The sequence below is a fragment of the Zootoca vivipara genome, chromosome 2, assembly GCF_963506605.1.
Source record: "Zootoca vivipara chromosome 2, rZooViv1.1, whole genome shotgun sequence".
NCBI classification, from domain to species: domain Eukaryota; kingdom Metazoa; phylum Chordata; class Lepidosauria; order Squamata; family Lacertidae; genus Zootoca; species Zootoca vivipara.
In genome coordinates, this window is record NC_083277.1 from 17,670,852 (window position 1) to 17,684,549 (window position 13,698).

The window sequence follows — 13,698 nt, forward strand, 5'->3', positions numbered from 1 at the left end:
TCTGCTTCACCAAGCAGGGGATAAAGTCCTTGGTCGTCGTGGTGCTTTTATAGATGTGCTGTGGGTGGCAGGAAATAGCTATCAGGGGCACAAAAAGGTCGATTGCCATTCAAGGTGTTTTTAAGAAAGGCGTAAAATGACAGGGAGCCTCAGCTAACATTTGGGAGGAGTTTTCGAAGCAATGGAGAGCCGAGAGGTTTAATTATATTTTTGGCGGCAGTGTTTCAGTTCTTCTAGGAGCGTTGTGGGTGGCTCTGAAAAGAGCCTTTGGGTCTGGGTATTTTGTCAGCGGCCCTGGTCCGGGCTATTGGCCTTTTGGCCTCACTACACTGCAACGGGCGCGGTGCTGGCCTTGAGGGCCACTTTGGTGCCTTTGGCGGCCTTGGTCAGGGGTTTGGGAGCAGCCTTAGCGCTGGCCGCGCTATGCAGAGCTTCGGTCTTCTTGGGCAGCAAGACGGCGTGGATGTTGGGCAAGACTCCGCCCTGCGCTATGGTCACTCCGCCCAGCAGTTTGTTCAACTCCTCGTCGTTGCGCACCGCCAGCTGCAAGTGGCGCGGGATGATGCGGCTCTTCTTGTTGTCCCTGGCTGCGTTGCCGGCCAGCTCTAGGATCTCTGCGCTGAGGTACTCGAGCACAGCGGCCAAATAAACGGGAGCTCCGCCGCCGATGCGCTCGGCGTAGTTTCCCTTGCGCAGCAGCCGATGGACTCTGCCCACGGGAAACTGCAGGCCGGCCCTGGAAGAGCGGGACTTGGCCTTGGCCCGCGCCTTGCCACCTGTCTTGCCGCGACCAGACATCTTCAAAACCTCCTGACTTCTATCTCGACCAAAGAACGAAAGGAATGCAGGTGCTTGGAGTGCTTTGAGCCTTTTATACGTTTCTTGAGCTAGCTGCGATTGGTCGAAGACATACAGGCCAATAGAAAAAAGGATTCTATTTCTAAACCAATGGGCGACGAGTGCGCGCGGGTGTGGTTCTGGGAGAGGGGAACGGAATATATTAATTGTAGAAGAAAGGACAAATATTGTCTCTCTCTGCTTTCTGTTCACCCGACCCTTCCCGTACAGTTTTCTAATGGAAATACTGATGCTCGTGGGTTGTTGTGCCCCCCCCCCCATACGATGTTTTGTGAGAGCTGGGGATATTTTGCAAGTTTCTCCCGCCTATACAGTTCCTAGCAGATTCCTTTGCTTCTACATTTCCAGCGCGTCGGCCAAGAAACCTGTTACGCAGTTTACGTTAGACATTCCCTGCGATACTTCGTAAAAGTGCCCTTCTGGACTCCAAGGCTAAATAGGTGCAGGCTGCGGTGGAGAAAGCAGAGGGAAGAGTTTGGATTTGGATTTGATATCCCGCTTTATCACTACCCGAAGGAGTCTCAAAGCAGCTAACAGTCTCCTTTCCCCTCCTCCCCCACAACAGACACCCTGTGAGGGGGGCGGGGCTTGACGTTTCTGTGCACTTGGGAAAAATGGCAACCAAGCGCTTCAACGGGTTGAAAGGATTAGACACATGCGAGTTCTCTCTGTACTAGGAGAGCGGAAATAATGTAAATGCTGCACAAAAGTAAAATAAAAATAAAAACATTAGGAGATCAGGATTCTGTTGAGTAGGGTTGAGAGATGGAGTCTTCAAAGCAGTGTGATGAGTGTGAGGCGTCCCTTTCCTGAAGCTGGAGGGAACAGGGGAGAGGGAAGGATTTGGCCTCTTTCAATGCTGGGCTTTGCCAGTACTTGAAAGCAGCAATAATCCCTCTTCCTGCTTCCTAGTGCCTTCAAAGCATGGGGTGGAGAATCATAGAATCTTAAGAGAATGAAGTGACCCCCATGGGTCATCTAGTCCAACCCCCTGCAATGCAGGAATCTCAGCTAAAGCATCCATGACAGATTGCCATCCAACAGAAGGCTGACCTTTCTGCCTACCTGCAGATCTTTTGCATGTGCCTAAGAAACTAATGGCTGGCTATTGGAGTCACTCAGAGTGTGTGGGCACTTGGACTTGTGTGGAAGGGGTGTATGTCATAGATTAGAAGATGGTTCTGTTACCAGAATCTTTAGAGAGCCCGAAATCCACTAGATGAGATAATTAGCTCTTTTGCTCAGCGTTACTCTGGATTGCTGCCAATATCTTCTCTTGCAGGTTTGCAGAAAAGTCCCACTGGCCATGGCTTGAACAATGAAGATTTCTCAAAAACTATTGAGGGCAAGCAAGCTAAGGAACAAGAGTGCCCTGCAACAGGCTCATAAACATACTTCTAGCCTTCACAAAGCCAGGCTGCGTAATCTGAGATGGGTTGATGAGCTTCTGATCTTGAAGAAAGTGCGGGTGTTTTCCCCCCATGAAGAAGTGACCCACTGTGATAGTCTGAAAAGGAAACATCCCCGTGTTTCGTACTGGAGAGCAACCGTTACCACTCCAGGGTCAAGGCTCATGGGCAGAAAAGTCTTAGTGGAGCTGTGCACCCAGTAATCGCCACCATTAAAGGAGATGGCCCAGATCCCCTCACTGGGCACATGCGATTCGGCCCCTTCTCTATTGTAAACAACCTACGTAGCTTCTTGCAGTTTCTGGAAATCTCACACAGATTAATATACACAAGCTGTTTCTGTAAATGAATGATCTTTATACAACATGTGCCTCATTGCTACAAAAGGGAACACAGGATTTAGGAAGGTGTGGGTGGTTCCCCCGCAGAGGGCACCAAGCCAAGGGGTTGAAAAAAACAATAAGGCATTATTGTGGAAATAAGAAATACTTAGTGGGTGGCATCAAATGTTATTCTTGTTCAGGGTGCCATATTACCAAAGTCCATCCCTGGACAGACCCTGGTTAGCGCGCCTGCAACCCCATGAATTGCACACCACTCACGCAGATTCGGGTGACGTGTAACAATACATTGAAAGTAATATACATAAGATACTTAAAACAATACAAAATAGTGACAGTAGCCTAAAAGATATATAATATTCCACTAGACGTTTCGTAGCACTCTTCCATTTTGCAGCTTGGTCAACTGCCCAATATTCAAAATAATAAAACTTTTCTTTTTTAAGTGGGAGGGACAGGAGATTGGGGCGTCACACAAAATACCTGGGGGTCAGGACGCTGGGCCAGGCCTAGGCAAACTCTGCCCTCCAGTTGTTTTGGGATTACAACTCCCATCATCCCTAGCTAACAGGACCAGTGGTCAGGAATGATGGGAGTTGTAGTCCCAAAACATCTGGAGGCCCGAGTTTGCCTATGCCTGTGGGCCTGGGCTAACCCCAAACAATACTCCACCTTAAACACATGTATCTTAAAACAAAATATTGGCACCAACATTGCACAATGTTAAAGTGTTCCTTTACTCACAGGCATTTCAGGGGACAGGATGGGATGGTTTTAAACATAGCCCTAGTTAATTGGTAAGACTAGTTTTGTTATTTTGCTGGAGTGGTGGTTTTTTTTTAAAAAAAAAATAATTCTTACACTATGAACATTATCTGTATGTATCATTTTTGTTCAGTATGGTACTTAAAAAAAAGCTTTTAGGTTGCCTTCAATCTTTAAAGAAAAGCAACAGAACAAACTAAAATTATCCTAACAGAAGTGCAGCATAAAAATTAGTTGAGTCAAAACGAAGGTTAAAGGATTTTTTTAAAAAAAACTTTATTAAAGTTTAAAAAAACTTTATTAAGATTAATGAAATGATTGAAAGACTGCAATGGCTACATCAAATCACAGGTTTATTAAAAGTAAAATCCTACAGTTCTACGCTAACAAACAGTACAGTTAATATAGGGGAAGACTAAGGGTCAAAAATAGACAATATTTGTTTTAGCATTCAAAATGCAGGTTTGTAAAGCTGCAAAATGCTGAGAGGAGAAGCTAATGATTACTGTATTAGAATCCCAAAAAAGGTGGTGGGGGATTTAACCCTTTCCTCCTTTGCTTTGGTCCTGAGTATAATCCCTCCTCTGAAGCTTCTATTTGCATTGGGAGGAAATCCCCCATTGGCACCACTAAGAGGGTGCAACAGTAAAGGAACATTATTTGCAATATTATAGTGCTTCTTTGCTGTACTGAATTATAAAGCAATCATCTGCAGAGTCAACCCAAAACACCTTGGTCCTTTGTTGAAGGAGAATGTGGGACAGCAGCCTGGGATGGAAACTGCAGCCTATGCAGACTTTCAAAGACAATGTGCACAGAAATGATATCCGCTGCTCTATGGGACTAACATCTGGACTCGTCTGAGCACCCAGGAAAGGCAAAGCAAAGGTCAAGGACCATGTGCTTTAGTAGCACAGCTGGAGGCAAGCTGATGGATCTACAATCCGGAAAAAGGGGAAAACTTCCTCCTCTTCAAAATCAATTGACTCGAAAATAAAGAGGCGGGTCTTATCTTCAGCATCATAAAAAGCCACAGTCCCTGCTTCGTAGTTCAACGAAACTTGGATTTGTGTTGGGCCCTCTTCTGGGTCCAAATAGGTAGGTGGTGAAGTCAGAGCTTTGAACTGATCATTGCGGCGAAAGCCCACTGCCCAGATCCCTTCATCAGGTTCAAAATTAATTTCTCTATCCCTCTCCACAGACTCTCTGGCTACGCCCACAGCCCAATGATTGACACCCTCAACATCCACTGTCCAATAATGTTTCCCTGAGCTGAATCCCCGCATTCCAAGTAGACAGCGGGCGTATTCAAACCTAATTGAACTGTAGGGGTAGTCCTGGCGTACATTTCCCCACCATACTGATTTTCCATCTGAAGACACAATATATCGGGGATGGGCTGTTTCCGGATCAAACACCACGTTTTCTGAAACACAACAGGAAGCAGAGTGGTAAAACACAGCAAACAAGACAAGCGCTTAACAGAATCCGTAACTTCCGTAAGGTAGTGCTCGCAAATTGCACATATTCTTTAGGAGGAGAGGAATGGAGAACCAAAGTAGGCCAATTCATACAATCAAATTTGCATGGCGAGGATACAGGGTGAGAGTTGCAAGCTGGAGACTGTGTGTGCAGAAACAAAGATGAAATTTACATTCGCTGCTTCACCCACTTCTGCCTCTGTCCCCACCATGGCATGTGGCCCTTGGAAGGCTGCTTAGAAGAGAATGTGGCCCTTGAGCTGGAAAATGGTTAATGTAACCCTTTCCACAACACTATTTCCCCCCTTGAGCTATTTACTTGCTGGGGTGGTGGTGGTTTAGACTTGAGTGACAGCGCAGGGACTAACTTGCTTCCTCCGCCCCTCAGCACTGCTGCCAGGGCCTCAGTCCAGTTGGATCTCCCCCTGCAGCAACTTTTATCTCAAGAGAGAAACATCAGGACATCAAATGCGGAAACTCTCCAACACCTGGCCTGTTTTCGCTCTCCGGAAATAGCAGCTTACTTCTTTTCCATTTTGATTTCACCGTGTTGGCATGAACATAGTCTAGGAGTAGAAAAGAGAATAGGGTAAAACGTCCACTGTAAGGCTAACAAAAGAGACCTTGCAGCCTGCTTAATCATGCACCAATAAATTTTGTTGCTAATTAAACTACAGTCATACCTCTAGCTATGTATGCTTCAGGTTGTGTACAACATGGGGTACGTACGCGCCGAACCCGAAAGTAACTGAACGGGTTACTCCCGGGTTCGGCGATTCGCGCATGCGCAGACACGCCAAATGAAGTCACGTGTGTGCGCAGAAGCGCCAAATCGCGTGGGGAGCATGCACAGATTCGGCACTTCAGGGTAAGTACTGCTCTGGATGCATACCGGGCTGTACAAGAATCATTCACAATAATTATTGACTAATGCATGAATCATGTTCTTAAGGCTAACTGTCAGATGAACAACTGTTGTTTCTTTGCCTCCTTTCCAGGGGGCAGGAGAGGCATGGCATGCATTTGTTTAATTCGCCCCATTTGACGACCCAGTGTTGTTAGACCTGCAAACTTATCATCAAAAACTATCATCAACGGTCAGGGAAAGACCCCTAGGCTCTGGCAAAAGAAAAAGAGGAGCCATAAATGAGGACAAGAGTTACGCTCAGGGCAAGAATGTACGTTACTCGTATGTAGGTCATTGGGTTAACTGCCCAAAGGTAGTAGTAAAGCAGGCAGTTTGTCATGGGATGGGCCAAGCGAGGGGACAGTCTCATTTTGTTGAATAGCTTGGAACTCGGGGATGGGACACCTGGAGCCTTCCGGAAGTTGCTAGATTCCCATCACCACTGGCCACCCAAATATTTATCCCCATGCTCTCCCAATTTCCCTCCGTCTGAAAGCAGGCACCTGCGGCTCAGAAGCAGTGCCCAACCATGCCAGCCACTGGGGCCTGGCTTTCATATCCCACGGAAGGTTCTAGACCAGGCACCCCCAAACTGCGGCCCTCCAGATGTTTTGGGACTACAACTCCCATCATCCCTAGCTAACAGGACCAGTGGTCAGGGATGATGGGAATTGTAGTCCCAAAACAGCTGGAGGGGCGAGTTCAGGGATGCCTGATCTAGACCAAATGCTTCTCTCCCATTCCGGGATGGATGCAAACTCACCTGCTCTCAGACTGGCCGGTTTTGGATGTTCTGGGGAGAGAAAGGTGAAAGGGAAACTCAGACAAAGTTTCAGATACCATATATGTTAAAAGAGTTCACTACTGTATATACCGGTGTGTGTGAATGCTCTTCATTTTTGGAGGGAGAAACCAGAAAAGCTGCAATATTTAACCGCGGTCCCAATCATGCAGGTAAGATTTTAGCTAGTCATGCTGGGAGTTAAGGGGATACTTGTTTAATATTTACTGCTTCGTTCCCTATGACGGAAAGCAGTCTCGGAAAGAAAGTTTGAGTCTCCCAATACTGAGTAGTAGCTTTGGTTAAGCTGTCTTGTTATTGTGACTCACTACTCTGAATAACTCTACAGACTTTTTATACGGATCTGCTCTAATTACTTGAGGGTTAACCACAAACACATATCAAGACCTGGCTTTGTGAACTGCCAATGTTGACTCCCATATATATAACTCTGCAGTGTCCCTTTTGAGCCTGAGCCTGACTGTCTCATGTCATTGTTATTATCCTAGGTAAAACATAATCTGTTACCTGAAAGCTGACGCTGCACCAGCTGTAGTTTTTCATTAAGCAACTCAACTTTCTTATTCAGATCAGCTTTGGGTTTCCCAGATATTTCTATGTTGCATCTGGAAAGAACATATGACTTAAAATAAAGCATTGCCCTGTATTGCTCCCCGATTCCTTTCCTGTTGAATGAACTAGCAATTGCTTCACTTTCATGGCATAATCTAGGGGTGCCCAAACTTTTTTCAAAGAGGGCCAGATTTGCTGAAGGCCGACCAAAAATTAAAGTTGTTGAGCTTTTTTTAAAAAAAAATTGCCGCAAGACATATACTACCACGGGGGCCGAATTAGGCCCCCAAAATAGACCTTGGGCAAACCTGGCATAATCAGCTGCCCGAGATGGCGGCCTCGATCTGCCTAATGGCAGGACTGTCCCAATCTTCCAAATAGCTCAGTTGGTTAGAGCATGGTGCTGATAACCTCAAGGTTGTCAGTTCAATCCCCATATGACACAGTTGCATATTCCTGCATTGCAAGGGGTGGATCCTTTCCAACTCTACAATTCTACGATTCTGTAAACAGGGTCTTACCTGCTCAGCAAGGGATCCATATCCTGGGGAAAAAGATAAATCGATCAGATCCACTTTTCAAAGTTCATTACAGTTCATTAAGTACTAACTCTTAATGCATTTTGCACATTTACAGCCCACCTTCCTTTCAAGACGGAACAATGAAAACGGGACAGACCATCAACACTATAGGAAAAAAAGAAGAGCAATATTATGGGTTGTATTCAAATAGTCTACCAAGAGTAGACCCATTGAAATTAACGAACAAGTTGACCATGTTCATGAGCTCCAGTGGGTCTACTCTGAGTAGGATTTAGCACGGACTACCACCCTATGGCTCCTCCAGTGTCAAAAAGGGGGGTGAGGGGAAGAGAACAAGATTCAAAAACATGAAAGTCTCTCTCTCTCTTTTGCATTATCGCTATCAGTTTCTGCTTCTTCGTATTTGCCATCAAATTTATCATGGGCTTCTAAAAAAATGAAGGTTAGACTGGACTGAAACAAATCTGCTGTACCCTTTTCACATATCATAGTCCAACAATTTTTTAAAATTTTTCCCCATTTTTTGTTTGTTTGTTGGGGAGGGGAACAACAACAAAAAAGGCTTCGGGAGAGGAATGTCCACCCACCCCTAATTTCCCTGGGCTTTCACATCTACTAGTACGATCCTACCTGCAGGAGTTCAAAGGCAGACTTCAGGCACTTCTCCTCTACCTCTTTAATCAGTTTGGCGAGATGAGAGCTGCGCTCTGAGAATTCACTGGCTATTTTGTCGATTGACTGCATGAGCTCTGCACAGTTTCCCACAACTTGTAGTTCCCAGTTTCCCGCAACTTGATCCCTGATGCTTCCCAGACGATTCTGCAAAGAGCAGAGGACAAGAGAGACCAAATTGAGTGTGCTGTTGTGATTCCATCCCCGGGGGGCAGTTGTGCTTAATTTCACCAGGGCTTAATTCACTCCACCATAACAAGTAGGAGGTGTAACCTAATGCAAAGGTCCAGAGAAGAACATTACTTCCTCCTGTTTTTCAATCCACATATTTCCAACGTTGTCCCACTATCTTATCTGATACCTTCAGTTAAGCTATACTAGTAATAATAAAGGTAAAGGTAATAAAGGTAAAAAGTGGAAGGGCGTGTGGATCCAGAATTGGCCTCCACAGTCACTTACGGACCCATTGTTAAAACCGTGTTTATGGAAGACAATCTTACTTGGATACGAGTGATCGCCAAAGAAGAAGAAAAAGAAGACTAGTAATAATCCTATATAATAATGTGCAAGTGTCTCTGCGTCCAGATTCCCTGTTTCCCTGTGTCCGCGCTACTGCGCATGTGCCCCACGGACACAGGGATTGGACGCAGAGACAATATCTCGGTCGCCACGCCCAGGACACTCTCATGCGGTGCCGGAGGCTGTGCTAGCGGGCCGCTCCAACGCCGGCCTCCATGGGCGCCTAGAGGATCCCCGCCCCCTGCCGCCACTGTCCCGGCTTTGGCCCCGAGACAGCCATGGGCGCCCCCAGAGCCACCTTCGTCACCAGCCTCCGTTGTTCTGGCGAAGGAAGGAGGCGGAGGCGGTAGCAGCAGCAGCGGGAGCAGCCCGGCCCGAGCGTGCCTCACCTTCCCTCTGCCCGTCCTGAGCTCCTCGCCCTCAGGGGGCCGGCGTCCATGGGCGCCTAGAGGATGTGGAGCAGCGACGGAGGAGCCCGTGAGAGGAGCGGCGAGGCCGCGGCCTTCCCTCCCTCTCTGCGCTCGGCCACGGGGCACAACACGAGAGCGAGCACAGAGAGAGAGGTAAGGCCACATATCTTCTAGCGCCTGAAACACACTAGTAATAATAATAAAAAAAATTATATCCCGCCCATCTGGCTGGGTTTCCCTAGACACTCTGGCCATAGCTGCCAAGTTTTCCCTTTTCTCGCGAGGAAGCCTATTCAGCATATGGGAAAATCCCTTAACAAAAGGGATAACTTAGCAGCTATGACTCTGGCCGGCTCCCAATCGAATATTAAAAACACAATACCTAGGAGGTGTCAACTCCTAGGGGTTTTCACCCCCCAAGAAAGGATTTCAGGGGGCTGCCCCCACCCCAAAGTTGATGGGCATTGCCATTCAAATGTGTGTGTGTGTACTGCGTCATGTGATCAATTATGCAGGGCGAGGCTTACCTGTCCCCCCTCCAATGTTTTGTTCAAGTTGGCACCCCCACCAGTGAAAGGTCTTTAGCTACACATTTTGCTCCAGAAATCTATAATGTAACCATATTCACTACTGAAATCCTGTGTTCATCCATCTCTATATCTTAAATGTTACGAAAGCATTTTGTAGGTGCCTTGATTCACTTCAGCTTATGTTGTACAGACCTATCTGCATTTAGCTGTGATTTGCTGTTAGTCCCATGCATCCATTGCCCATATAACCTTGAACATTTTTTATTTTCCCTTAGCCGCACAATGATTTATCAACTATACGCCTATATGAATATACACAGGTTATTTTAGTCATTTTAGTCCCATGAGAGCACACAGATATCCAGGGCTCCTGAACTTGATGCCCTCCACATGTTTGGGATGGCAACTTCCTGTGAATCTCAGATGAAGATCGGTTTATACATTTAAAAAACAACAACAACAACACCTACTCCTCTAACTGGCCTGAGAGGAGCTGCAGTCCAGAATAATAATACTACCTTTATTGTCAATGTACAACCTGTGTACAATAAAATTAAGTGAGCACAAAAAGGAGGCAGCTACGTTCAGTGGATGGCAAACCAGGAGCCTGCCTACCTTCATTTCCTGAATTTCTCTCTGACTGCACACTTCAATCCCCTTCAAAATTTCATCTCTCTCCTCCTTCAAGGTTGTTAGGCAACTTTGGAGCTGATCCTTAAAGATAAAAATTGGCATTCAGCGCTTATACCATTAATTAAAAGATTTAGAAACCACTCTTTCACTAAAGAGCTCTCACAGTAGTATACAAGTAAAACTGTAAATAAAATCCTGGGGATGGTGGCACCTGAAGACCAGCATTATCTGGAGCAGACATAAGCAAACTCGGCACTCCAGATGTTTTGGGACTACAACTCCCTCCCCCCCCCCATGTTTTTAATTAATTTTATAAACATCTATTAGAAACAAAACACTACATCCACAAATACAAAACAGGAAAAAACAGAAACAAATAAACAACAACAACAAAAATGCAAAATTTCATAAACTTAACCTCTTTTCTAATCATTTTAAGGTGACATCCTCAAGCCACCCTTACTGCGATTCACTGCAAATCCTCTTTAGCAATTTCTATTTCTTAATCTATTATCATATTTTCTATCTATACTTATTTTTAATTCTAAACCATTATCTATCATTTTATCATATTTTCCTTGATCCTAAAAGAAATTCCTAAACTACAGCATTATATGTATTTTGAGATCCCTTTCATACTAATTAATATTACAATACTTCTTCAAATAAACTTTAAAACTCTTCCAATCTTCTTCCACCTACAATTCCCATCATCCCTGACCAATGGTCCTGTTAGCTCGGAATGATGGGAGTTGTAGTCCCAAAAACATCTGGAAGGCCGAGTTTGCCTATGCCTGATCAGGAGGGTCACCCTTTCCCCAACCCCTTCGTGCTCCAAATTCTCCCCAAACGAAGGGCGATATCGCTTACGGTACCTTAGCATCCTGGGAAGCCTCGTTGATGGGGAGGGTGGCGTGCGCTTTGTGCGCCCGGGATTCCCTGCAGACCAGGCAGATGAAGGCGCGGTCCTCTTGGCAGAAGAGCCGGAGGGCTTCGTAGTGCTTCCCGCACAACTTCGGCGCTTTCTTCTTGGACTCCCCTTGGGCTAGGCTTAGGCGCTGCTGGCGGAGGCGCTGTATCGCTTCGGCCATATTCGCCAAGTGCCTGTTGGGCCGGAGGTTGCCCCGGGGAAAAGCTATCCTGCACTGGGGGCAAGAGGAGAGGTCGCGGCCCGGCCCCTCCGGGCACTGGGCGATGCAGGGTCGGCAAAAGCTGTGCCCGCAGTCGATGATCATCACCGGGTCGCGGAAGTAATCCAAGCAGATGGAGCAAGTCGCTTCGTCCTGGAGAGTTATGGAGGGGTCTCCGGCAGCGGCCATGGGTGTGCCTCCTTGCGCGCAAAATGCGCGGTCTGGGCAACGCGGGAGAAAGAGAGTCCCGCCCCGCAGCGGCAGAGGTAAATATGGGGTCCAAAGACGGAGGATCCCTACTGTCTTCGCAGCCTGGATCCCTGCAAACCGAGGAGAAACGGAAAGGAGGACACGGGCGAAAGCGTAGACGCGGCACAACACCGAGACGAGCAAGACGCCAATCGGTCTGAAGGGGGCGTGGCGCTGAAGAGAATTGGGGCGAGGGGACAAAAAAAACAGAATACAGTAATGCACTTTTCAGGAAACGACTCACACCCATGAAGATATGCTAATGGTAGTGCTTAAATGCCCTTTGATTGCACCACTTGTCTTTCTTACATTTGCAAGGTGGCATGTATCCGCCCTTCATCCGAAGATTTTACAATATAAAACCATGGGCGTGGGGGGAAATAGCATAGTAACGACTAAACGCAATGACCCGCCCACCCAAAGTTTGAAAGGTCAAAGGTTGTATTTGTATTTATTGTTTAGCAGAGGACATGCCAGTTATTAAACTGGTAAGAGCAGATCCTACGTTTGATCTTGGCCAAAAAGCAGAAAATCTTCTCCCTTTAACCCTCACAACAATGGCAACACTCTGCCACGTGGGGATGGGAACCCAACCGTGTCCAAATTTTAAGAAGTGGTACCTGTGTTTGCCTTTTTCCTGCTCTCTGCTTCCTCTTTCTTAATCAGTTTGGGATCCAGTTGACTAGAGGACCAGGAGTGATGGGTGTCTGGGATCTTGTTAGGATATGTTTTATTTATATACTGCTTTTCACCCCCAAAACTCCCAAAAGTAGTGAACAACATTAAAACATGCTAATACAAAAGAAATATACTGTTTTGAATTGGGGGAGGGAGGAGCAGACTCCCCATAATTCCTTGATTTAGGAAAAGTTTATCAGGGGTGTCCAAACTTTTTCAAAGAGAGCCAGATTTGATGAAGTGAACGTGTGATGGCTGACCAAAGTTGTTGACCTTTTTTTAGGATTGAAGTTGAGCTCTCTTTTTTAGGATTTTACCCCAGGAAATAAACTGCCACAGGGGCTGGATTAGGCCAGTGAGCTGGATTAGACCCCCGAAACGGACTTGGGACATGTCTGGTTAAAATTATCACGATTTGATTAAACATTGTGAAATACATGGAGGAGACCGTCTGGATTTAATTATGCTAATGAGCTATTAAGTAAAGGTAAAGGGACCCCTGACCATGAGGTCCAGTCATGACCAACTCTGGGGTTGCGGCGCTCATCTCGTGTTATTGGCCGAGGGAGCCGGCGTACAGCTTCCAGGTCATGTGGCCAGCATGACAAAGCTGCTTCTGGCGAACCAGAGCAGCACACGGAAACGCCATTTACCTTCCCGCTGTAGCGGTACCTATTTATCTACTTACACTTTGACGTGCTTTCGAACTGCTAGGTTGGAAGGAGCAGGGACCGAGCAACCTGCAGATTTAAACCTCCGCCCTTCTGATTGGCAAGCCCTAGGCTCTGGCTAATGGGCCATTAGCGCTAATGTGCCATTTGCAGGGGACAAAGGGATGTTTCATCTGATCTTTGCTCTCTTATAGTGTGAAATGCTCTGGCAGCTTTTAGCCTGGAGCAGTTTGAACTGAAGGGATCTGATAGATTATTTTAGTTTTAGTTACAGGTAGGTAGCCGTGTTGGTCTGAGTCGAAACAAAATTAAATTACAAAATTAAAAAATTCCTTCAGTAGCACCTTAAAGACCAACTAAGTTTTTATTTTGGTATGAGCTTTCGTGTGTGTGTGCGTGTGCATGCACACGAAAGCTCATACCAAAATAAAAACTTAGTTGGTCTTTAAGGTGCTACTGAAGGAATTTTTTATTATGATTTTAGTTAGTAACCATTACGCTCAAGAATGACAGTAAAGGACTTCTTTCTGTATTGAATTGTTTCCTGTG

The 13,698-nt window shown here is 46.2% G+C and overlaps 2 protein-coding genes and 1 pseudogene across 2 annotated transcripts; all 3 read right to left on the reverse strand.

Moving 5' to 3' along the window:
- Window positions 1-324: 324 nt before the first annotated feature.
- On the reverse strand, window positions 325-810 carry LOC118080945 (histone H2A-like). The gene has a single exon (XM_035106998.1). The coding sequence runs from the start codon at window positions 796-798 to the stop codon at window positions 325-327; it is 474 nt and encodes a 157-aa protein (XP_034962889.1). The 5' UTR covers window positions 799-810.
- A 2,874-nt stretch (window positions 811-3,684) lies between these two features.
- LOC118080939 (E3 ubiquitin-protein ligase TRIM39-like) lies at window positions 3,685-13,417 on the reverse strand. Its single transcript, XM_035106987.2, has 8 exons — window positions 11,297-13,417; window positions 10,404-10,502; window positions 8,288-8,476; window positions 7,637-7,659; window positions 7,071-7,168; window positions 6,525-6,554; window positions 5,379-5,420; window positions 3,685-4,799 (listed from the first exon to the last, which is right to left on the reverse strand). The coding sequence occupies exons 1-8, from the start codon at window positions 11,738-11,740 to the stop codon at window positions 4,279-4,281; spliced, it is 1,446 nt and encodes a 481-aa protein (XP_034962878.2). The 5' UTR covers window positions 11,741-13,417; the 3' UTR covers window positions 3,685-4,278.
- LOC118081619 (U2 spliceosomal RNA) lies at window positions 12,227-12,337 on the reverse strand (annotated as a pseudogene).
- Window positions 13,418-13,698: the final 281 nt, after the last annotated feature.